This window comes from Apteryx mantelli, chromosome 3 (genome assembly GCF_036417845.1).
Source record: "Apteryx mantelli isolate bAptMan1 chromosome 3, bAptMan1.hap1, whole genome shotgun sequence".
Taxonomy (NCBI): Eukaryota; Metazoa; Chordata; class Aves; order Apterygiformes; family Apterygidae; genus Apteryx; species Apteryx mantelli.
Genome location: NC_089980.1, coordinates 9,079,909 through 9,104,703, shown reverse-complemented (window position 1 = coordinate 9,104,703; position 24,795 = coordinate 9,079,909). Strand labels below are relative to the sequence as shown.

Genomic DNA, 24,795 nt, shown 5'->3' with positions numbered 1-24,795 from the left:
AGCCCCAAACCCTCCAAATACCCCCCCTGCCCCGCCACCGAGCGAGAGGCAGAAACGTTCGTCGTGGGGGCAGGCAGGAGCGTTTCCCAGCTGATCTGCTGGCCCCAGAGCCCCGGGACCCACTGTCCCATGGGAATGCTGCAGCCTCTGAGATTTGCTCTTTTTAATGGTGGTTTAGGACAGATCTGAATACAAACACCGGAGAACCACGTGCCACTCGAGGTCCCGCCGGCCGTGTACACATACACTTGCACGAGAGCACTTTGGAAACGCAAACTAGAGCCCGGGGACCATGAGTCCAGGAGCTCTGTATGTCTGTCCCAGCGACGGCCTCCAATCCTTTCAAGGCCATAGTTTTCTGCGGATTATTGTAGCTGACACTGATAATGACACACAATTATTAACTTACTTACAGCATGGCATTGCTCTCCTAGCGGAGAGCAGCACTCAGAGAACAAGAAATGCTTGGACCAGAGACATGCAAGCAGTCCCAAAGGGCTTTGATTACAGCAGGGGACAGGAGCTGGACCACCCGGATGAAGCTGCTTTCGAGCCTTTTGGACAACCCCACGGTTTTCCGCAGGCTGCGGCCGGCCATGGGATTTTGGTGGGAGCGCGAGAGCTGTTGCTCGGCAGTCACAATTAACCTGGTATGAGAGAAGCCATAGGGGAGTTAACTGAAACCCAGGCTCCAGCTGGACCAGACCCTACTGGAAAACACAACTGGAGCATCTGGGTCTGAAATCCTTTATGGCTGGACTAATGGGATACAACTGCTAAGACTATGGAAGGGATCTTCCTGAAACCCAGCACCATCCTCTGTGAAAGCTTAGGAAAGAGAGTAAGACCTTTTCTGTTGCCCTTTTAGCTGAATTAAGCTAGAAAACATTTATTTTTGCATTTTTTCCTAAAAACAGAAAAGTTTGTGAGCATTGCTTACAAGGTGCACCCATAGTCGCAATGCTCAGGCCTCAGCTGTATCCATATCATTCTCTGCTCCACCGAATAAATAATAAATTGGGCTAATAATTTGGGCAAAACCCTAGGCACCGTACTGGCCATCCTTTAGCATTTATCTCCTGTGCTTTGGTTGGGGGAGCGCTTTGAGGGGAGATGGTAAATGCTCACACACGGTACCCAGTGTTTTCCTCCAGAGGCTGTTGCTTATTTCTAAAGAATTCAGCAAACAAACCAATGATTAAAGAGTCCCTGAATCACTCTCTCTCCAAAATCCAGCTGATAAGGCAGGTTATGAATAACTGCATCACCTATGGCCATTGCTTTACCAGAGTTGAAACCCTGCTTTTAGTTGAGCAGCAGAAATAGCCAGTTGGGAAAGTATCTCAATGCAACCTGAGGTGAAAAGGGGGAAGAAAAGGCCTTGGAGTTATGCAGAGGTTCCTCAGTCGCTGCTCTTCCTGGCTGTATCAGCTGTGCTGATAAAAAGATGCTGCTTTTCCCTGCATCCAGGCTGCTTTCCTAGCCTTATCCCACTACATCGGCAGGGATCTAACGTTATGTACGCTAAGGAAGGGAGTGTTTTAATTTTTGAATTCACGGCAAAGGGAAAATAAAGAGGGGTCTAGCACATTTTACCTGGGAGTGTTGACACTATGCTTTGTCTGGTCTGCAGGGTAATTTTAACACCTGTGTGCTACCATGAGGTTAGGACACCCAGACAGCCCTTCCCTCACACCCCCTTCTCCCAGCTTATGACCCACCATTTCCCCATCACTTTCTGGCTCATAAACTGAAGAGTTCACAGTCCCTCCTCTGAAAACACAGAAGGTGCAGCAAAGCCAGACACTGGACCCGGCGTTTGGGGCATTGCTGGAAACAAAACCACCCACCCGCACTCGGAGTCCAGGCCTCCTTCACACACAGCCCAGAGAAACAAAGCAGATGCCCCATTCGCATGCGGCTATCACTCCTTGTCGCTTCCCAGCGTGCAGCAACTGAACCGCTTTCCAGCTCCAGCGCACCTTGTGTCTGCCACACACCATGCAGACTCTGGTCCATGCAGCACTTCAGAGCATTTATGAAGCACTTGCCTTGCTTCCTCTCTGCAACACTTCTTTTGGGTTTTGCTAAGCACTCTGTTCATAGCATGTTGCAATGAATGTCCGCCCAGGCACAGCACAATCAAAAATCCATCACTCCAAGGAGGGGTGGATGCTTCAGTCCTGCCTACAGAAAGGTGGCAGGATCATTTGCTCACAGAGCTCTACGCTGGCAGGAAGACCTGTGAAATCTCAGCCACGAGCAAAGGTGAGGATGTCAAAGTGCTGGGATTGTTTGTGGGAGGCAGAAATCACACTGCTTGATTCACTTCCCATTAAACATGGGCAGCCAGAAGCTTGTAACCTCCATGAGCTCTTCTTGTTTGTTTGCTTTGGGTAACATGAACCAGGTCTGTTTTTTTTCATTGCCAACCATCTCTCCTTGCCAGAGGCAGCAGAACATGGCCCTGACCTTGGCAGCACAGCCTGCTCTCCTGCTGCAATCAATTAAAATCCCCAAAGCTTCAGTTTTCCATGATGCTTTCCTATGCAGCACTGGAGGGAATCTCAAACAACCCATCTCCTTCCTACCATGTTGGGCAGTAGTTGTGTTGCTCGCACAGGTGCTTATTTGTAATCTGCGCTTAACCATGTTTAAAAACATGCAATCTCAGAGCTAAGGTACATCCCCACATCGCGTGCAATGTGTGTAAAGAAACTCAAATTCAGTACCACTGATGCACAACCCAAACTTTAATGGGGAGCCTGCAAGCACTCAGTTCTTTGCAGACATTGCTGCAGCCTCCTGAGACTTAATTGTTAAACTTTGTGCCTCTGTTCGGAAAATTTGGGACACAGTGCAGGCCACGCACCACCTAGCAAAGCCAACTGCTGCTATGAATGCCACTGCACTCTGCAAAGAGCCCTGGCTTAGGAGGGACGTGCTAAAAATTCAGGTAAACCGAATATTCCAGGAATTTAGGTTACACTCAAAACAGATGTTAGTTCTGAAATTCAGGGACCTCAAGGAATTTTACCCCCTTCCCCTCCAAAATGCCTGCCTGTCCCAGCTGTTTGGCAAGCCTATACACAAGGAGTCTCTCTCTTGGTCTACAAAATCTACAAAACCTTACGCATCTTCCCCCCAGCTGGGACAGAGCACTAGACTCTGTTCAGGGTAGAAAAGTGCAATATTTGTTGAACAGAGGACAATAAAATTGGCTGGATCAAAAGGAATAAAAATCGGTTGGGCTGAAAGGTTTTACATTTGAGTCTCAAATGTATTAAGGTGGAAGCTGACAGAAGAGCCTATATTCACTGCAGTGTCTCCAAAGAAGCTTTCTGAGGAGATTGGGTTTCTGCCGTTTGAAACACTCCCAGCAAGACAGCAATGCTAGAAATCCTACAGCTCGCAGGTCAGCATTGAGGGGGTCTCTCTACCTTTTTTTAAATGGGATCCAACTACATTAGACTTGGATGGAACCTGATTCAAATCTCATTAGGAAAAGGGATAACTATAAATAAACAAAATTGCCTTCATTGCTTGGCTTAATTCACCACCCCGCAGTTCAGCACCCTTTCATCCAGTCATTGCCTGGGTGTTCAGCCAGCCAGCTTGGAAAATGACCTAAGGAGACCAAATTCTCAGTGTTCCTGGTTTTATGCATCTTGTGACGCAAGAGAACTTGTTCCTTTCTACATAATAGGGCAGGAACAAAGGAAAGGAGTCACCTATTTGGAGCTGAGCTAAGGCACTAACGATGCAGTAGGTGAGGAAAGAAGAAACACAGCGGGAGGAGGACAACTTCCCAGCCACGACATCCCAGATGATCATTGTACTCTTTGCTCAATTGCCTTAAAAAAACAATGTTTCTCTATAGAAAAGGATGAGCTAATAGAGTATTGTTGTATCCCTGTTGGAGTTTCATTTTAAGGTAATTTTGCTGTTCTCCCAGAGAGATTTGTTTCAGATATCGAAGTCACATGAGCTGTTTCTAAAGTGAATTTTGGTGAATGCAGACAGAGTTGTCTAAGCAGTTTTGGCTCGTCCCAGCTCTGCATGGGAGCTGTTTTGTTGGTTTTCCCCATGATTTTCCAAAAAAAAAAAAAAAGAAAAGAAAAGAAGCTGCCTGTCTCTATCCCTTTTTGGCATGATACTGAAATAAGCCATCGAACTGCTCTGACCCAGTGGGTGCAGTCTCTCTCTGTACTCAGCAGAGACGTTCCTGTCGTCATCACAGCTTGATAAAGATTGATGGCTGGCTCATCTTCTGCCCAGTGTCACTGAGGGGGAAAACACTAGAGATGGCTACATCCACAATTCCTTGGCAGAGCTCTGCATACAGCTTCCTAAAAGACAAGAGAGAAAGAGAGTAAGATGCCCAAGCAGGGTAAACCAGCAGGACCCCAACCTCTTTTTTATCCAGATACGCATTTTCCCAGCAGGAGCTGTAGAGTGACATACAGGAGGTGGCTGGCATCTCTTCAGGTTCCTCTCCTCTCACCCCAGGAACTGCCTTCTTTTTCAACAGGCTCCCATTCCCAACATTGCTCCCTGCCAGATGGGATCACAAAACCTAAGTCTACCATCAGAACAAGCTCCTAAGCAGAGTATCTACCCCCTCAGGCCCTAGCCTTGAATCACTATAGGATGCATGGGCATGAGCTGAGTACCCCCTCTACCAGTCTCCCAGCTCAGGGACTCACAAGCATCATACCAGACCCTATACATGTGGGGACACCCCCGGATGGGCTGCTCTGAGGCAAGCACGGTCTGAACAAATACGGCACTGGTGTGCAACTGCACACATTAGCTTGTGGGTCAGGCACAGAGATTTTGCTGGACCCCTCTGGAAGAGTTGGATGTGTTTCACCATGGCAAGGTTGATGAAAAGGGAGAGGCGAGACAAGGTGTTTGAGAATGAGTTAACAACAGCTTCATTTTCTGCTGAAGGAAATACACATGTAATCTCACTGAACATGCTAGCATCTGGTATGTTTTTAGTACCAAAGCTATCTTTACTAGGATTAACAATGTTTTTCACCTTGTGCAGCTGGGGCTACATGACAGAGAGAGGCTTTTTGAGCTCCTGGGAATGTTACTGCTTTCAACAGCCAAATTTTTTTCTCTTAAATGGGAACTGCGTGATATGGATGCTATAAATTAGAATAGCTGCACAAGGTAGAGCTGCAAATAGCCCAAACCTGAATCAGCTGCTTTCAATTACTTCCAAGTGCCCATGTAGGCACAAAGCAAACAGGGCATTGCTGCAACCAAAATCCACATAGCAACAGCCCCTGCAACAATCTGTAATAAAATTCAAGAAGTATTTCAAAGTCTATAACAATTTGGCATAGCAGGGTGAGTCTCCCCATTCTTTTTGATCCAGTCCATGTGCAGTTGCAGACTGTTGATGCTAACTAGACCTTGACAGATTTCTGAGGAGTGCTGATGTTCTCAAACCACCAACAACTGCTTTTTCATGTTCCTTGAGCCTGAACACTAGGAAAACCATCCGAGGATTTGGACAAAGTTCTCTTTAGCCTCAATTTTCAAAAATTACGATAACTGGGTGCTGATGCTAACACCCCAGCTGCAAGCATGCGTTATCCATGTGCATATGGAAGTCAAAGAGAATGAACACACAGGTAACAGCACTAACATTATACAAGGTGACCCCTCAAGAAGAAGGAGAGAGGGTGGGGTGGGGGGTGGTGGAGCGAGTGAGAGGGTGAGGGAACAGGAGGAAGGGAAGAGGGATGGAGAGGAAGGAAGGGAGGGAGAGAAAGGAATCATCTGTCAAGATCCAGTATCTCCCACCAAAGAGACCATCACCCAGTCAGCAGCTTTGGTGAATCAGTGTGCAGGTATATTAATTATCAGTGAGACATATCAGAGCATGTACAGCCTGTTCTATTTTGTTGGGCTTGTATACAGTATAGATGATGATTTAGCAAAGATTTGTAGTGTCCTTATCTTCTGCAGTTGTCTCGATCACATAATACAGCAGCTCCTGCTGTGCCAATGCAGGTAAGTTCATGGCCATGGTTGGTTGTCACAGCCTCCCTGTTGCTGGTGGAGGCTTTGACCCAACATCTGCAGCATTCACAATGTACCTGGGGTCCTGCTCCCTGCAAATTTAGTCACTTGCTTCCAACAACTGCCCTTAATGCTATTGATTTATCTCGTGTTCAGGTGAAGACCAGCTGCCATTGGCTCCACAAGTGAGACTAAGAAACCACCTGAGCCCCCAGCTGTTAACTCTGCAACTTACCTTCAACTCAGTAGTGCCAATAAAAAGGACCATAGTTATATTCAAATCCATCTGTCCAGAAACTGAGGATAGGGCTCATCTCATACTGGAAAGAAACTGGATACCAAGCACCGAGGCAAGAGCAACAAACCTATATCGACTGGCACTTAGAGCAGTTTCTGGAATGGGTTAGCCTGGAAAACCCCTCTGCCATTCATTTTTTCCCACCTTTTTTACCTGAAGCTGGAACCCAGCCATGTTTTTGGTGAGCCGGGTGATACAATATAGTTATATTACAAGTATATTACAGAGACTGATTACTCACTGGGCACAAGCTGGGGCCCCATTGACCTCTATCAGCCAGACTTTCAGCTCCTCGTCAACCATGAAGTCAAAGCCAAAGAGCTGGAAGCTCTGGTAGTGAAGATGCTTTGTGCTGATTGCAGGCTCTATACACATAAGGCAGCTTCTGTGAAGGGAGAAACAGAGACCCAGGATTAAAAATCCTCCAGATGTATCAGTTGCACTGCAGCCTCCAAGGTCCGTGCACAGTGTGGTTAAGCAGAGGGGAATTCTCTCGCCTTGGGACTGACTGGAGCATCAAGTGCAGGGAGCAACACTTTCTGCAGCTGACACAAATAAGCAGGCAGTGCCCCTCTGCAGTCCCATCAGACTTGGCTTGTGCTGTGAGTCCTCAGCATCCTGGAGAACCTGAGGGACTTTTTCTTTGTAAGCTTTTGTAATAAAAGCATGCTTGGAGGCCTGATAGTTGCATGTCATTTACCAGCCCCTGAATTACAAGCTACATCCAACACGTGTCATGATAACCAGGTCCCTGTAAGTGAGATGATGCAACCATCAAAACACATGTCGACAGTCTTAGATACCCCAAGTGAACTCCCAAAGAGCTGGGAAGCAGCATCCACCCTCAAAACTGGATTAGGCAGGTGGAAAAACAGGATGTGCAATTACAACCTGGAGCAGAAGGCAGAGCTGCAAAGGGCTGTACAAGGTCCCCCAGGGAGCTGCTGCTGCTACGAACTCATTTGCCTCTGAGTCCCTCAAAGATTGTGTCATGTCTTTTCAGCGTAAATGACAGCAGTGGAGCTTCTGCAAAGCAAATTCTGCTATAGAGGATCACATTGTCACGACCTGGTTTCTCTGTGGCAGCATGATTTCTAAGAGATCTCTCTCCAGGCTTTTTCCATTTGTGCTCAGGAAGCAGCCGGTAGTGCTAGCCAGCTCTGCGTGGACTGAACAGGACAAGAGAACCTGTGCGAACCTGTTTCACTGCTGTCTGCTGACAGTAGGGGAGCAGTGAGATCCTGCAGACTTGGTCCTGTTTCATTTCCCCTATTAAGCCTTCTGTCTTTCACCTCAACCTCTCCTTGTCCTGTCTTTCCATCCACTGAATTCCCCAACTTCTTGTCCCACCTGGTAAATCCCATCTACCTTGCCAAGTGATCTGACTGGTGGCAAAACAGAGACACACTGACATATACCCTTCAGAGCACAGCACCTCTAGAGTACCTCTTCTCTGTTTTCATTGAGCAATGACATTGGGGTGTTTCTGGCTTTACCTTAAATTTATCTCTGGCTCATAATCCCTGACCCATGCAACTGAAACACTTCCCTTGTCTGTCTGCCTGTTAACCCAGTTGTGTCCATACACATTGCTTACTACCAAAGTGTTATGTTCCCATACACAAAAGGCAGCTGGTTACCTTATTATGTGTTTGATTTGCAGTAAGATGCTATTCTCAAGTGTCGTGTTCAGGGCATCCATCAGGTACTGGTTGAACTCCTCAAAGAACATTTCGTTCCCTTCCTCATACCGCCCGTAGTTTTTGGAATATTCCTTCTGAATGCAGTGATTGGTCAAGTGGCAGGTTTTGTCCTGGAAATTAGCACTGTTATATGGTTCGGAAGAGGTCCGCAGGACACCCTCTCTGTAGAGGTAGATATTATATTGATGATCCACGAGAACCCAGCTCCTGGGGGGCAGGAGAACAAGCCCAAGTCTCAGTGGCTTAAAAAGAAACTACACAGAAATGCAAACCAATGTTACAAAAGCCACGCAGAAAAGCTTACCTGATGTCAAACTTGCGATGCCCTGGCTCCAAAAGCAGAGGATTCTCTAGATATTTCTGAATCACATGCACTTGTCCCTGCTCATCGATGAAGTCCAGGAGCTCTGCAGCTTCTGAAGAAATCAGGATCCCTTCCCCTGGTACAGAAAGGCAAAGAAAAAATTAGGCAGAGGAGCCTCCTACCTTTGTTGGAGCGTTTTCAGGGCCCAAACAGACCATGGCTCATTCTCCAAGAAGACAGGAAATGTGCAAGAACCCACAGCCCCCGGGGCTGGTCAGTGCAAGAGCGATGCTACGTCCACTCAGCATCCGGCAGTAATTTTGTTGAGGGATCTCCCTTTCCCATGCTGCGAGGAGTTTGGCTCCCCAGTGACTGCAGCTAAAGCGGACGGGAACTGAGGGTATGGCCTCCATGGGGCTCGTCTGCAAAGGGTTGGCTATTTAGATGTGAGTGGGTGCACAGAAGACAGGGATCTTGGCAGGCAGTGAAGCAATTACTTAGTCTGTAGGATTTTGTTTCCTTTTATGCCATGTCTTCTTGCAGCAGGGCTTTGTGGGGAGTGGTTTCTTCAGCATTTTTTGAATTTCGTTTTGTTTTTCCTGTTTTTTCAGCAGTTTGGGGGGCAAGGTTTTTGGAAGTATGTTTGTGGGGTTTTTCTTTATTTTGTTTATTTGGGGAGGGGGATTTGATCCTTGATTCAGACTTTCTCCCCCTCTCAGCTGCCTGGCTTCTCTCTCTGCCAGACAGTGCAGATGTGCAAACAATGTTCCCCCGCTAAGTCCATTTAAGTTACTGTTAAAATGATCACTGAATTAGGCAAAGAACTTTTTCAAAATGCTTATCTTTGTTATCTGCATTTTCCCATGCCGTGAAAACCCTTCAATAAAGAAGTTAGACCCATCTTTCAAATACTGCCAGCTTTTGGCTGAAGTTGTCACTGTTCATTTCTTGCAAGTCCAAATATGAAACCAGTGTTGCAAAGCAATGAAAACAGAGTATATGCCTTCTGGGAGTTGATAAAGGAATGGCACAGTGCTGCAGTAGGGATGAACCAGCTTGGATAAAATTATCTAACATCTCTCTGGTACTACACCTAGTCTTCAGGCCTTTACTAACCTTTTGGACTAAAGCTGATGATTTAGTCTCCATTTTGTGCTTAGTTTTCTGTAGCAAATACTAAGTAAAAGAGACAAACGCTCTTCAAGAAGGCACCAGTGAGAGAGCACTGGTTTGGAGCACACACAGGTCTTGACAGGAGCATCCCATGGGAATCATAGCTCCTAGCTGGGACTTCTGAAGGTCACTGTTGAGACGGTCCTGCAGGGACTTTCTACACTCACTGCTCTGTGCTTTGCATACCTGCTAGTATTTACCCCACTGATGCCCTTTCCTCCTTCCACAAAAAGGAGGTACTTTCATCAAAGTAACCTTCTCCCTCTTCTCTTTTTTTTATTTTTTGGAAAGATGTTTTTAGTCCCTCGATCACAGCAGAGCCAAGCAAACGCTTGCATTGATACAACCACAAGGCTATGCCCTGGGAAAAGGAGGAAAGCAACATATTTTTAAACCAGTACTGCCCATAAAATTTGCAGTGGGAATATCAGCAGGCATCAGTTCTGCCCTGGACAGATGGTGAATTGAGTAGGGAGGTTAGCTTAACTGTGTACCTATCCAGCAACCCAGTGAGGCAGCAAAGCAGCTTATGTGGGGCTGCTGTCCCTTTTCTCAAAAACCTCTAGCCCCAGTTGAAAATTTCCCAACTTTTAAGTCAGGACATCCTAAACCTTAATTTTCCTTTTACTGGTGGACAACCAAGCTCCACTAGAACTGTCCTGAGCCAGGGGTTGTCTGAGCCAGATCTGCCTGGGCAATTAATGGCAACAAGCTTTCTTCTTTGTTGGAAGTAATCCCCAGACGTTTAAAAGTGCCATCTAGAAGACTAACATGAGGCTCTGCTTTCCAGTTTAATTTCCAACCTGGGTTCTGCAGCACACTGATGAATACAAAGGGTTACTCTGCTTTAATTACAAAAAAGAAGAGGATGGGATCACACTTGATTAAAGTCTGTGGAGAGTTTAAACCTCTCCCTGCTGCAGCGAACAACAGCAATGGCCTTTTCAATTGTGCAGGCTGGTTCTTTGCCAGACAGCTAAACCACACAGACATGTTCCCCCTCAGTGGAGTGACAAAAACACTCATCTCCTCTTCCTCCTTGATGAAGATAAACATGCTCTTCTGATGCTTCTGTGTAACAGAGCCAAGAGAACAGAGCAATGGAAGAAGCCTGCACGAAGGATGGTTATATCATGCAGCCTCCTCACAGCCACCTCTGGCTTTCACATTCCCTCTTGATTTCTGTAAGATTTCATCAAAAGTGACTGCAAATATGCATAACACTTGTGGGCTTGTTCCCTTTGAAAAGACCAGGTAATTACTCAGGCTTGGCTCTGCTGTCTGAGATCTGCACACATGCCAAGTTTTTATAAAGCAATTCTGAAAACGTGCCAGTGATACTGCTGCAACTGACAGACATTAACAGCAAATAGTTATCGAAGTATTACATCTATAGCTGTGTCCAGCTCTATCTTCTAATAGCTCATTATTTCTGTGGAACGAGCAGTGTGATGACCCCAGAACAAGGAGGGACACATGACTACGTAGATATCGATTGCCTTATTCTCACTGAAGGGAAATACAGATATGGCATTGCTTGTGTTTGCTCTGGTACCTGCCCCTGAGGCTGGGGTGTAACTGGATGCTCTGAGTTCGTGGCTGCCCAGTCAAGTCTCTCAGTGTGACCATGTCTAGGCCACTGGGTGCCAGACATTTGGGTTCGGCTGGAAGACAAGCAGTGGTATTTCTGCCCAGCTGAAATCAGCCTCAGCTGCGGTAGGGAGAACCGGGCTCCCCACCCTCACTGCTGTCCTTGCTGCCCTCCTCCCTATATGCTATTCTGCTCCCCTTTTCTCCTGCTCTCCACATTCCCCTCGCCTATTCCCAGCTCCCTGCTGCCTTCTCCCTGCAGCAAACCTTCATGTTGAGGTACATGAGGGGAAAAGGGTGGTCCCATCATTGCCATCCATGTCCTAGGGAACACATGCATACCACGATGCATGTCAGGGGCCCCATGCCACCAAGCAGAGAAAGGAGAGCCCTATACTGGCCTGACTGGTGTGCAGTTGGTTGGAAAGGCCTTTCCAGACAGGCTAGAGATAAGCTGGACTGAGCCAAACTCCTGGGACTCTACAGACCAAGAAAAGAGTAAAGAATAGCAAGAAGGTGGCTTGTTTTGCTGCAGAATGAACCTTTGGCACCAGCTGAGGACTTGGCGATCCACACATTGCCTTCTCTGCCTTCCCGCCGCCTGTTGTAAGCTGCCAGGAACACTTCCCGCTCATCTGTCCGTGTGTTGTTTATGAGATGACGAATTCCATTCTGTGCTGGAGCCACAGGGGTCTTCAGGTTTGTTGGGTAAATCACATATGACTCAGGGAACCACGTGCAGGACTCTGATAGTTCAGGGCTCGTCTTGATTAGCCTGGGTAAAGAGAGACAGGCTGTTAATCTTCAGTGCATCCCCACCTGCGAGGACAAAATTTAGCAAGTACAAATCCTCATTAACTGGGCCCTTTTGCTTTGTGATGAATAGCAGTTAGCACAGAGTCTGTGATAAATTATATTTTTCTTAGACCCTTGAAATTAGGGTTTTCCTACAGAGACCATGGCACCCCCAAGCTGCAGCCTGCTCTTTGAACCAGACCTGCACTCTTTTGTTAAACATGTCGTGGGTATTATGGATATCGGGAAACAACCAGTAGAGATGTTTACATGGAACTAGAGCTTGTGACGGACTCCCTGCATCATCTCTGCACAAGGTCACTGGGGATGCTCCACATTGCTAATGCGGAGTGAAGGTAAGGTATGCTGCAAAGTGTAATGGGTCAGGAAGGAAGCTGTAATCACAGCAGGGAAAAGGGAAGCCAGAGCAGTAATGTTCTCTATTCTGGTGCTTAGCTCTTGGTCCCATCCCTACCGAATTCAGGACAGGTTTCCCAACTGTGGATCAAGACCACTGGGAACCTACTGAACGCAAGGACACAGACACACATTTCATGTTCTGAGGTCTCTGGGGATCCCTCTTGCATCGTGCAATCCCTGTTCCTTCTGGCAGACACTCTCTCTTACAGTTCTGTCTAGAGATGACAGTGAACTCTCATCATTGGAGGCCAGGTCTGTTTTCTTTCAGAGTCGAGGGAACTCCCTGTCTCTCTGAATGTTCACTCTGTTTCGCTTAAGGTCAGAGCAGAACTATCGACTTGCTGACACTTTCTGTACATTTGTGTCTCTCTGTTGAAACAGCAGTCAGTCAGTGACACCCTGGGATGCCTGTGTCAGAGGAATGCCATTTGTGGTCCTTTGGGGTTCATAAGCAGCTTGAGGTGCTGTTGTGCTCCAGACCATGGGCTGCACAGAAATACAGGTGGAGAGCTCAGTGAATGCTTGTTTAAAAATACAGTTAGTTCCTGACAAACACCTTCACCACTATGGGAAAAGCATGGGGGGGCAGGTTCTTTGTAGGGGAGGAGGGAGAGGCCTCGGACCAGCATATGTTGTCTGCAGGACTCTGTCAGCAAGAGGCAGGACAGACGCTAACATGGAATCAAACACTTGAAGGAGACCAACAGCTCTGACAGGAAGATAATCTAACAGCTGCAAAGCTAGCACATGGGCTGTGGCCACCTACAGTGAAAGCTCACCCCCGTTTCCCCAGGAGATCCTGGTATGGCTGGTCATGCAGAAATAATTCCCCAAGACAGCTCTTCCTGGAGATATCTCTGAGCATTTGTTTGGCCAATAAATCTGATTAGCTAAAGGCACATTAGGGCCTCATCTCTGTATGATATAGAGAATAAAAGGAGTAGGTTTTAATTAAGATTTTAATCTATCTATAAGGAAAAAGACCAGATACTGTTTTGTTTTTTGATTTGGCTCTTTTTCTTTTACTCCTGTCTGCCTGATTCAATACACTCTATGGTTTCAAGCAGATGTAATGCAGGGGAAACAGCATTTCCCTTGAAGTTACCCAGAGCTCTTTGTGCACACAGATAGCTGTGGAGACCAGCAGAGGAGTCTGAAGACAGCACAAGCTACCACAATCCCAGAGCCGATTTTGTCAGCTGTTCTCTGCGAAACACCCTCAGAACAGGTTCAACACTTGACAGTGGTTAGAAGAAAAATTCCTGCCAATCCCACCTAACATTTCAGTGACTTTCTTACTTCACCAGAGACGCTTTGCGGCACAGCTTGTCTGCTCCCCTGTAGTAATTCACCAGCTGCACAAGTCCAGGTTCATGGCCTACAAGGGGAAACAGAGTTGAGACAAACTTCTCAATTAACGAAGGAAAAACATCAGCTTGGTGCAAAGAACCTATGTAGTTGAGAAGTGAGGCCACTTCCTTGCCCTATATCACAGACATGAGCTCTAGGCTGATACTGGCTCCTGCATTTTCTTTTTTTTTTTAAGTTAAGAAAAATCATGCATTTATTCAAGTCTGTTTTGAACATGACACTCCCATTTTCTGCAGGAGAACGTCTTCCTAATTCACCCTGGGAACTGGCAGAACCACCCTGGAAATGTTCCCCATTTGCTAGTGGCAATTTTTAAAGGTCAGGATTTCAGTTACTCTAAGTGCAGGGCAAAGATGCAGGGAAGCACACCCTGACACAAAGATCACAGCTTAGGAAATGGCCTTGTTTGCCATTTACAGTTGAATTCCCTTCAGGACCAGATGTCATGAAACACTGGGAAATGTTAAGAGAATTTGAGTCTTGCTTCCCTATGGCAGCACACAGCAAGTCACCTCCCAAATAACTGGGGTGGGATGGGACCTCTGGGGAGTCTCTGCTCCAACCTCTGCTTGAAGGTTGGCCAGTCGAAGGCCGAGCAGGTCCAAGAATGAAGACGCCACTGGTTCTTTGGGCCTCTGTCCCTGTGTTTGACTGCCATCCTGTGTTCCCCAGACTCTCCTGATGGCCTCTGCTAGAGTCACAAGTGCCTGGATGTCAATGTCTTTCTTGTGCCGGGAAACCCCAAACTGGTCCCAGTATCCAGCCAAATAAAGCACCAAACAGAAGTGCCAGATAGATGGGTACATCCTTGCTAGTACTGGACTTCACACCATGGCCTGCCTTGCTTCACCCTCTCCAGCTACATGAGCACCTGCGCTCAGCAGGAAGCTCTCTCAGGGAGCAGGATGGCAGCAGTCATCAAAAGGGTAGTGCAAATCTGGGTGACAGTTGTGCAGTCTCTGCCACACCACTAGCGAAGCTGAACATGTATGCGTAAGGGGTGAGTGACACAGCAGGTGACACCATCTGACAAGAGCATCCATAAGAGAAACACTTTTGTATCAAATGTTCTGGTTTAAAATGATACCTGGGACCAGTGAGATCCCCCAAACACAACAGTGTGCTGCTTCTTCACCTTCTCTTTTCAAACAAATGCTTGTGGGAGTGATTTAGACCCTGAAACAGGATTCAGAGTTTTAGTTACCCTCCTTGGTGTCTGCCTGGCAGAAAAGGCCTGGAGCAAACGTTACCTTAAAGACCAGGCAGCTGCAAGATCACAGATACTGACTAGGTATTTCAACCCCCAAATCATGGATCTGTATTGGGTCACTATTTTATTCCCTGATCTTTAAATACAAGATAGCTGAAAACCACCTTCTAGCCAAAGATCTGTAACTTCAGGTACTTCCATGTCTAGCACTGCCAGCCACTAATTTCCTGAAAGAAATTAGTATAACCTGTCAAATTTCTTTCTGTTTCCAGTTTATTGACTTTGGCTGGTTCCCAGGAGAATAGAGGTCCAAAAGGCAAGCCCACCACTCTGAGTGGCCTCTGCCCCACAGTAACCTGCCCATTTTGTTACCAGTGATGGAGGAATGGGGCTGGTGAAGAAAGGAGGATGGGAGAGGCTGAAACCTGCTTGAAAACACCTGCTGTTGGATAAATCTTGCAGGCATACCCCTGTTGGTTTGCTGAGCACCTCTGTGGAAGAGCAGGCTGTAACATGGGGTCTGGTGTGGAGGGATGTCACAGCTGGGAGGGTCCTGCCAGCTGTCAGACGCCGACATGGGGCACTGCAGAAGGGGAGTGCGTTGATCTGCTGGGGTTAGCAGTGTCCTGAACCCAAACCAGAGAGAAGCCTGCTCCAATGGGCCTGGTAACAGAAGCCAGCACAGGGTGAGGACGGCAGCTGGCCCGGTGCATGGAGACCTGCCAGCCTCGCAGCTCCTGCTGGCTCACAACCAGCCACGGGCAATGACAGTGCACCTCTGCTCCCCGCTGCACCCTGCAGCGCTGCTGGTGCCTAGCTTGGCTCTTTCCTCTTGTTTGTGGGCGGTGTATGGCCCTTTCCCTCCCCACCGGCAGGCTGCTCCCCATCAGGTGGGGGAGAAGGGCCTAGGGGTTAGAGCTGAGGAGCTGGCTATGCTGCCCTGCGCTCAGGGACGGCCCTGAGTCTGCAGCGGGACAGGTGGCACGCATGGCAGGCAGGGGACAGATCAGCATGGGGAAGCTCCTGGGGCTTGCTCTGACACAGACATGCATATTGGCAGTGTGACAGATGGGGACGGACAGTGAGGGGGGAAAAGGAGGGGGGATGGCCTGGCCCTACACACACACACAGTCTCTGGAATAACCCTCCAAACACGGACCAGATGTGCTGTAACCCTCACCATGCTGCTGCCGAGAAACATCCTCATCAGCCTTGGCTCCTGTGTGAGGGGTCGAGCATGCCTGGCTCGGACCCATTCCCCCCAGCAGCCTCAAACCCCAGAAATGCTCGCGTAATGCGGGAGCTCGGCACTGCAACCCCTGCCAGGCATGGGGACACCACCGGCACTGCCATGTCCCCCACGCACCCGCTCTGGGCTTCAGAAGCCCCCTGTGAACGGTGAAAATAAATGGCCCCAGCCTCCTCACTGCTGGATAATCTGGGCAGGTTCAGAGCTGGCAGGGGCCATGGCCTCTGTGGGGGCGCCATGCAGAAGCCAAAAAAAGGGAGCACCCTGCTGAGGGAGGGGGGTCCCTGCGGTGCCGTCGCCCCTGCCAGCATCCCAGGCCTGATGGTGCTGGCCCTGTTGCTGTCCCCAAGCTGAGCTGGGTGTTGTGGGGGGCACTGGAGAAACTGTCACTCAGGAGTTTGGTGTGGGAGGGTGAGGGGAACGCTTTGAGCCTTGGCCGGAGGATGTGGTTCTTGGCAGGACCTGCTCGTCTCCGGGGCAGAGCCGCTTCACAGACAGCCTCTTCCAGGGCTGGGCGGCTGCACGGAGACCCCCAGGCCCCGGCCCTTTGTTCTGGGCAACGTGGGCTGGAGTGGCCACGGGCTCCCTGCTGCAAGGAGCCCCGCACATGGCTGGGGGCAGCCCTCGCCCAGGGGCTGGGGTCCTGGGGGGGGGGGTGACAGGGGACCATGGGGCTCCCCCTCCCAGGTTATCCCTGAGGGAGACAGGCCCTGCTCATGGTAGGGGGCAGCCCTTGCCCAGGGTCCTGTATCTCTGTGTGTGTGTGTGTGTGTGTGTGTGTGTGACAGGGGACCACGGGGCTCCCTGTCCCAGGTTCTGGGGGTCCCTGGTGGGGGGCAGCCCTTGCCCAGAGCCCCGTGTCCCCGGAGAGGGGGGGAGATGGGGGGTGAAAGGACACGGTGACAAGCCATGGGGGACTCCACCCTGTCGCGGGGGCCCCGCCGATGCCAGAGCCCGCCGACCGCGGGGGGGGTGGTGCAGGTTGGGGGGTCCCTGCCGGGCCCCGGGGCGCTCCTTACCGAGCCGGCCGAAGGGGAGCCGGTTCCTCTCGCCCAGCATGAGGTTGAAGCGGGGGTTGTCCTTCCTGAGGCGCCGCCAGTGCCCGGTGGCCAGCAGGAGCCGGGACACCTCGGCGTAGACGCTGCTGTTCTCGTCCCGCACCACGAAGGTGTACATGGCGGCGGGGGGGGGGGGGGGGAACCCGGCCTTACCCCCGCGGTCCCGCAGGGTGCCGCCGGCTCATGGGGCCCCGCCGCGGCCTAGGCAGGGCCCTGCGCCGCCACCGCCCTCGCCAGGGCCCGGCCGGGCTCCGCATGGCCGCGGAAGCCCGCCCGCCTCTGCACGCCGCGCCGCAGCGCTGAGCTCATCGGGGGCGGGACCGCGCGGCCGGGCGGGCCCGTTCGCCCTGCCCCTGGGTGGGTGGTGGGAATCCTGCCCCGGGGGGTGTGTGTGATCCTGCCCCTGAGTGTGTGGGGTGATCCTGCCGGGGGGGTGATCCTGCCCGGGGGGGGGGGTTGTGATCCTGCCCCTGAGTGTGTGGGAATCCTGCTCGGGGGGGGATCCTGCCCCTCGGTGTGTTTCGGGTGATCCTGCCCCTGAGTGTGTGGGGATCCTGCTCGGGGGGGGATCCTGCCCCTGGGCGTGTTTCGGGTGATCCTGCCCCGGGGGGGCCGGTCCTGCCCCTCGGTGTGTGGGGTCGGTCCTACCCCGGGGCGGGGGGAACTGGTTCTGCCCCCGCCCCGCCCAGCACTGCCCCGCCCTTGCGGGGGCCCCGCCCCGGAAACAGAGCGAAACCCGCCCCCTAGAGAAAGGAAGTGGCAAAGCGGAAGCGGCCTTGAGGGTGGGGCTGCCCGCTCCCTCCTTGTCTCCAGGCACTCCCGGCCTCACCCCGCCGTGCCGTGTCCCTGCCCAGGGCAGTCCCGGTCCCCGTTTCAGTGCCTGGCGCAGCCCCCGTGTCCCCGTTTGTCACTGAGCCGGGGCCGTCCCTGCCCCTGTGTCCCCCCGCAGGCGAGGGGGGGCCTGGCCTGGCTGCTGCGACCCCCGGGCTGTTGTTGAGGTGTTCCCGGCGTCGGGTGCAAGAGGCGAGGGATGCAGGGGGCAGCATGGCAGCGTTCCCTACTGCACGCGCTCAGGCCGTTATTAGCTCACGACTTCTCATCTTTTTTTCAGAAAGAAATCCTCATTGTGCTGAGTAGGGGGGAAGGATCGCCTCCCTCAGCCTGCAGGCAACATTTGTGTGCCTCGTGTGCAACAGAGGGCAGCTCACCTACAGCCTCCTCGCCATATTGCCTTTACAGAGTCGCAGAAGGGTTGGGGTTGGCAGGGACCTCTGGAGATCATCTGATCCAAGGCCCCTGCTCAAGGAGGGTCACCGAGAGCAGGCTGCCCAGGGCCCTGTCCGGTTGGGTTTGGAGTATCTCCAAGGATGGTGTCTCCACAACCTTTCTGGGCAACCTGTTCCAGCGTTCAACCACCCTTGCAGTAAAGAAGTGCTTTCCTGTGTTCAAAGTGGAATCTCCTCCATTTCAGCATGTGCCTACTGCCTCTTGTCCTGACAATGGGCACCACTGGGAAGTGTCTGGCCCCATCCTCTTTACATCCTCCCACTAATTATTTATAAAGATTGATAAGATCCCCTCACCCCCATGCCTTCTCTTCTCCAGGCTAAACAGTCCCAGCTCTCTTCAGCCTCTTCTCATATGACAGATGCTCCAGTCCCTTAATCATCTTTGTGGCTTTTCACTGGACTCGCTCCAGTAAATCCATGTTGATAAACTGGAGTGACAAACTGCTGCCAAAGCGGAGCAGCAAGTGAGGAAAGGGACAGGTGGTTTCCTCCACTCTGCCTCTTCCCAACAGGCACAGACCTCAGCAGGAGGATTGGAGGCTGGGTGTGACACAGTACTCCAAGCCCTGTGATAGTGAGATTATAGATCTGATAAACTTTCTTTTGCTCTTAATCTATTAGACTCTTCAAACTGTATTTTTCTTCTTGACATCTTTTAGTTTTTCTGTTCTTCATATCTTTTCATACATTGTTATCTAGATGCGTTTTTTCTGTTGATGAATGTATCTTTTTCCTTTTAACTGTTGCTCCTGTCCTCTTAAACAAGCTTGCATCAAACCAAAACCATCTTATTTTTGCAAATTCAGAATCTGGATGGTTTTAATAAACCTTTCAGTAATGAAAACTTGATTTGATTAATATCCAGATTTTTCTTGCAGACACTGTATGAGAAACATCATCAACATAGCACTCTCTGCTGGTTGCTATAAATCATGACATATTTCCAAGAAATCAAGAACATTTTTCTGAAGAAACCACAGAGACGTGGTAGATCGCTCATGACTTGCCCACTGATGTTACTGCCTTTTCTTCATTGACAGTACAAGGTGCAAGATATGATTCAAAGACAGGAAAAATCTAATTTTAGAAAATATCTGGGATCTCATTTTCTTCTACTAAATTGTTCAAAAAGTTATTAATGAAATGCTTTTCACCTTGAAAGATTATGGACAGGGATGACATGACTTATTTATTTTTACTTAAGAAATATGTTGTTAGGATAAAAATAATCTATTCTATGAATTGCTCCAAGAATAACAAGAGGCAAGACAAACATTGCTAATGTTGTATAGTTAGGTCACAGTCTTTTTTTTTTTTTTTTTGAAGAGTGAATTCTTTAGCAGTAATTCATCCCAGAAGATTTTATCCGCATCATAATTTTTCCCTTCTGGAATAGGGGTACTGTCAACCTCCAACCCCATTAATTTGGGACTCCATCTGTCTTGCTTTTGAGAAGACTAAAGAGATGGAGAAAAAAAAATCAGGACATTAAATCCATATTTCTCCCTCTCTGGAGGGAAATTAGACCTTTTTCTTTGAAAGTTTTCCTGAACTGGCACTTGCCAGGTTGTGACACAGTGAGTTTTACAGCTTTTCATTTCCTCTGGGCCTAGACAGCTCAAAGTACTAAAGCTTTAGTCTGCTCAGGATCATCTGGCAACAAAGGAAAAAACTTCCTTTCCAGCCCTCAGATGGCCAAAATAAGATGAGGCTGTAATACTTCCAGGTCAGGAGCTAAAAGCAGCATTACTAGTGTAATTTAGTACACTTGCAGGCATATAGAGAAGATGTGCAAACTTCTGCAATTACTAAAGGTGACCTGATGAAAGATATTGTGTTTGCCCAAAGTCAGAATTTTCTATTAAGAAATGCACTCTTTTGGCAAGTTTTCATGCTCCCTCATTGCAAAAGCACCTTGGAGTATCTCTGTAATTTGCTGTAGCTGGAGGAATACCATGAAAAGGTGGCCACATAAGCGCTCTGCATATGGCACTTTTGAAGGAATATGCTCTATTATTAATGTTAGTGTGTTGCAATTTGCTGCTATATTAGCTATGCTCTGGTACTGATGAACCCAAGGCAGTGCACAAGATGTGCTTTTCATGGAGATTGTGGCAAGTTATTTTACCCAGTCACTGGGCCAGAAATAACATGCAAAATAATATCTCTCTGCCTCCTCAGGATGATTTGAAGAAGTTTGCTTTACTTATTCTGTCTTAAAGCAAAAAGGTGATGTACAAAATTTTGCCAGGCAACTTATTTCTACTAGGAGGCGCTCTTCGACTTGAAATTTGATGGGGCTCTCCATCCATTTTCAGATGCACCATTAGTTTGTGTTAGCCTGAAAGACTTGCCTATGGCTTAGCTTAAAATACCTCAAAGCTCAGGGACTCATGGTGCATGTGGGATGCAGATGCTGAGGCCATTCTCTTTTCCCTGTTTAGAAAAGTGGTCATTTTTAGAGTTCCAAATTTGTAGGTAATTTTATTTGCAGAAGTAAGTATGAGATGCAACAGCAATCCCTAAATTTAGGATCAGTGTGTTAGACCATCAAGCAGAATGATGTCCGATACTGAATTGCTCAAGATTACATGCAAAAGTTCCTGTAACAAGAATCCCCCTCCCCCGCTTTTTAACTTAAAAATACTTACCACATATATGTTAGATAAAAATAATCTGCCAAACCTATTTTCTTCTTTATATATTTGGGAAAAATGCTTAGAGTTGTCCCATTCAATGAGATTGCTGCAGGTACTTTTTGCCAACTTTGAGCGTCAGCGTGGAAAAATCTCCAAGCCATCTCCAAACTCAAAAAATAGTTGTAGCTACAGTTTATGATTTATCCGCCATCCAGTTAGATTTGTTTGATGTGATCTGTTTTTGTCCAAATCACATGCAGTATTTTTTATTGCTGTTTTATGTTCCTGGCCAATGGATAGTTGTTTCTGGAAGGCTGTGCAGTAATTGAAAGGTGCTGCTAGTCCAGCAAGGCCAGAGACTGGAAGAGCTAAACACAGGGCCCCTCTACTGTCCAGACCTTATTAGACTCTTGCATTCTTGCTCCTGGCCATGCTCCAAAGTGGGGTCAGCTCCCTCATGGTTTCATGATCCATCTCCTTCCCCAGAAGCACAGATCATGGCAGTGACTATCTTTGCAATGTACAGGACAAACACAAACCTTGAGCCTTCCAGTGTGCCAGGCAGATGTTGCCCTGCAGCAGAAAGATGGGAGACCAAGACTGTAGAGCTGGCCTGGCAGGGATCTCCTGCTCTGCATCCCAGCACCAGCATATGAGTAGGGTAGGCCCCTAGCCTACCTTCTAATTTCCTGCCTCCACTGCTCCTAACTGTGATGCAAAGAGGCGGAGAGAAAAGCAGAAGTGACTTTGCCCCTTTTCTTTTCCCGTTGAACCTCATGCTACTAAACAATCACTGTTTTAGTCTGCACTTCTGGCCAATAGCAATGATGCCTCAGATGTCACATAGCAGCAGGTAGTAGCCAGGCTGTAATACGTGCTGGCTGGCCCACCTCTGCTCTGAGAGCCCTGCTCCATCTCTACATCCTAAGAAAGGGTTGCCTGCAACATTGGTAAGACAAACCAAGCAGTACATAGCCAACATAGGAATCCATCCCATTATCTCTCCCGCCTTGCACCAACTCCATATTTGTGTCATACCATACAGCCCAGGCCACCTTTCTCTGGGGATCAGACATAGGTCTCTTTCCACAGACATGCCTCGGGGCAGCACATTTCCAGGCAGTCATCTGCAACACCAACTGCATGCACCAGCTGAGATGAGGGTGGGGAGGGCCCACGCAGCTGAAAACAAAAGAAAATTGGGTAAGAACAGATCCTGTCCTGCCCACTCCCATGGCCGAACATCACCTGAGATGGAAAATGCCTCTCCTTCCCTGCATCTCTGCACAGGGACAGACATGTGCATCATTGTCACAAGAAATCCATCTGCCTGGCAACTGAAAGGGACTTGCACATCCAATTGGTGTGCCCAGCGCCATCAATGCCCTTAGCCAGAGGAAAGTAGAAACTAGCCCAAAGCTTCCGCCTCCAGACATCCCCACCACGCTGCTCCAGCTGTGGTTTCTGCTAGACTAGGGGACAGGCATGTATTACCCTAGTGGCCACTACTGCAGAGTCTTAGTTTTAATGCCAGGCTCTTGCTCCCCTCTGTGAAGCACCCCTAAAACCAAGCACTGCTGTGCTCCCCGGACTTCCCCAAAGTCCCAAATGGTTTCAGCCCCAAACTGTACTGCTGCGGTGATGTTGACCTAGGCAAGTGTTGAAAGAGGTGCCTACAGCTGTGATTTCTCTGGGGAAACCCTTTCCCCAAGTTTTGTCTGATGGTGAAGGAAGGAGACCTCCCCATGGTGATGCCAGCCTGCTAGCTTGCAATTTACTCCCAGGAGCTGGCAGCCCAGCTGTGACAATTGCTCCCTACAGCAGATGGAGACACTGGCAACAGATCCAGGGACAACAGAAACCACCCAAGAGACTCTCAGATCCCCACAGGACCCTGGGAACAGCCCAGACCTTGGTACCAGCCCTGCAGATGCCAGTTCTGTTCCCAGAGACCTGGGCAACAGCACTGCAGATGCTCAGACCAGCCCTGGAAAACCCTGGATAGGCACGAGCACCATGAGAACAGCTGCAACCACCCCAGGGATGCTAGCCCTAGAGTTGCTGGGAATGGCCACAGGACCCTAAAAGAGCCCCATGGATCCTGGAGACAGCCCCTCTAGAAGACCACTGGATACCTTGAAACAGCTCTGGCGTTGATGGGTGAATTGTCCTCCCCAGAAGACAGAAGACCTCTGAAGACCCCTGAAACACTTTCAAGAAGTCTAGGGAAAGTCCTAGAGACATCCCAGAGTAGCCTTGGAAACCCGAGAGAAAAGCCTCAGAGATTACAGGAACAATACTGCAAATGCCAAAGGATGTCCCTGGACCCCCAAATGGCCCAAGAGACCTTGAGAACAGCCCAATATGACCCTGAGTAGTCCCGGAGGGACTGTGCAGTCTTCACTCTGGGTCGCTTTGTTCAGACAACTTTTACTGTGTGCAGAGAGACTGCAAATGGCACATACATAAGAATATAAAGCAGTTATTTCTTGGTTAATACCCACAATAATGAGTGGGACTGAATGGAGTTAAGCTCTAGCATGTTCAAACTCCTCCTGCCTCCCACTTAATACACAATACAAAATACAAAATCCTAAATAAGGATGAACAGTTTATTTTTTAGGAGTTAAAGTTTATAGTTTGTTTTTAAACTGTATGTTGTAAACCTTTAGACAACAACCCATTAAACTGTAATCCCTAAACAAGAAACCACAAACCCTGAATGAACATTGAGCCCTCAGTAATAAACTAAATTATAAACCATATACTCTCACTGAGAAACCCTCAGAAATAAACCCTGAGTGACAAACCGTAAACCCTCAACCTTCAGCAATAGCCTGTAAATTGTAAAACTCTCAACAACAGACTGCAAACCCTAAATGATAAACCCACAATCCCATGATATTCTTTGAACTGATAACTCTAAGCCAAAAACCGTGAACTCTCAAGCCTCAACAATAATCTGTACATTGTAAGCCCTGGACTCCAAATCATCAGTGAAAAACCCTGACCTCTCATTGCTAAGCAATTAAAAAAGCACGTATGACCAGGTAAACAATAAGTAGAAGTCCAAAAATTTTTGCCCAGGATCAGAAAAGTTTCTCTTTCATCTGGAGATTAAACAAAGATAAGACAAACGAGACTACAAAAATGCATCACAGCTCCTGTTCATACATTTAGTTTTATCATCACTCAAACATGACTGTATTTAAGCTTATAGTCATAAGATTGTTCTAAATTGTACGTCCACTGGAATAACCTGTTTGATAACCTTTGCACTACCGCATCTGTAATGTGGACAAAAATATTACATTTGCTCTTCTTCGCTCCATGGGCAAACAAGCATACGGAGCCAATAACAGCTGTTGCTCCAAACCTCCTTTCCTTAAGGGAAATGATCCCTGCTGAGAGAAAAAGAAATGTTTGGGATAACAAGTAGCGCCTTCTGAGCAATAAAAGCCTAATCCCTGAAGATGGGGCAGTCATTGCCACCAACTAAAAAAATCTTTTCCCAAGACCAGTAAATTCCATCATGAGGACTTGATAAAGAAAAATGCTTCATAGTAGCCAGGATGAGAGGAAAACCCCCTAGCTGGGGAATTTTTTCTTTTTGTTATGCTGTAAAATAGACAAAAAAAAAAGGCTATTAAGCATATA

General features: G+C 48.6%; 1 protein-coding gene across 1 annotated transcript; it reads right to left on the bottom strand.

Moving 5' to 3' along the window:
• Window positions 1-148: 148 nt before the first annotated feature.
• Window positions 149-17,479, bottom strand: TTL (tubulin tyrosine ligase). The gene is made up of 7 exons (XM_013954325.2): window positions 17,172-17,479; window positions 13,622-13,700; window positions 11,650-11,882; window positions 8,345-8,480; window positions 7,978-8,247; window positions 6,579-6,722; window positions 149-4,349 (listed from the first exon to the last, which is right to left on the bottom strand). The coding sequence occupies exons 1-7, from the start codon at window positions 17,326-17,328 to the stop codon at window positions 4,235-4,237; spliced, it is 1,134 nt and encodes a 377-aa protein (XP_013809779.2). The 5' UTR covers window positions 17,329-17,479; the 3' UTR covers window positions 149-4,234.
• Window positions 17,480-24,795: the final 7,316 nt, after the last annotated feature.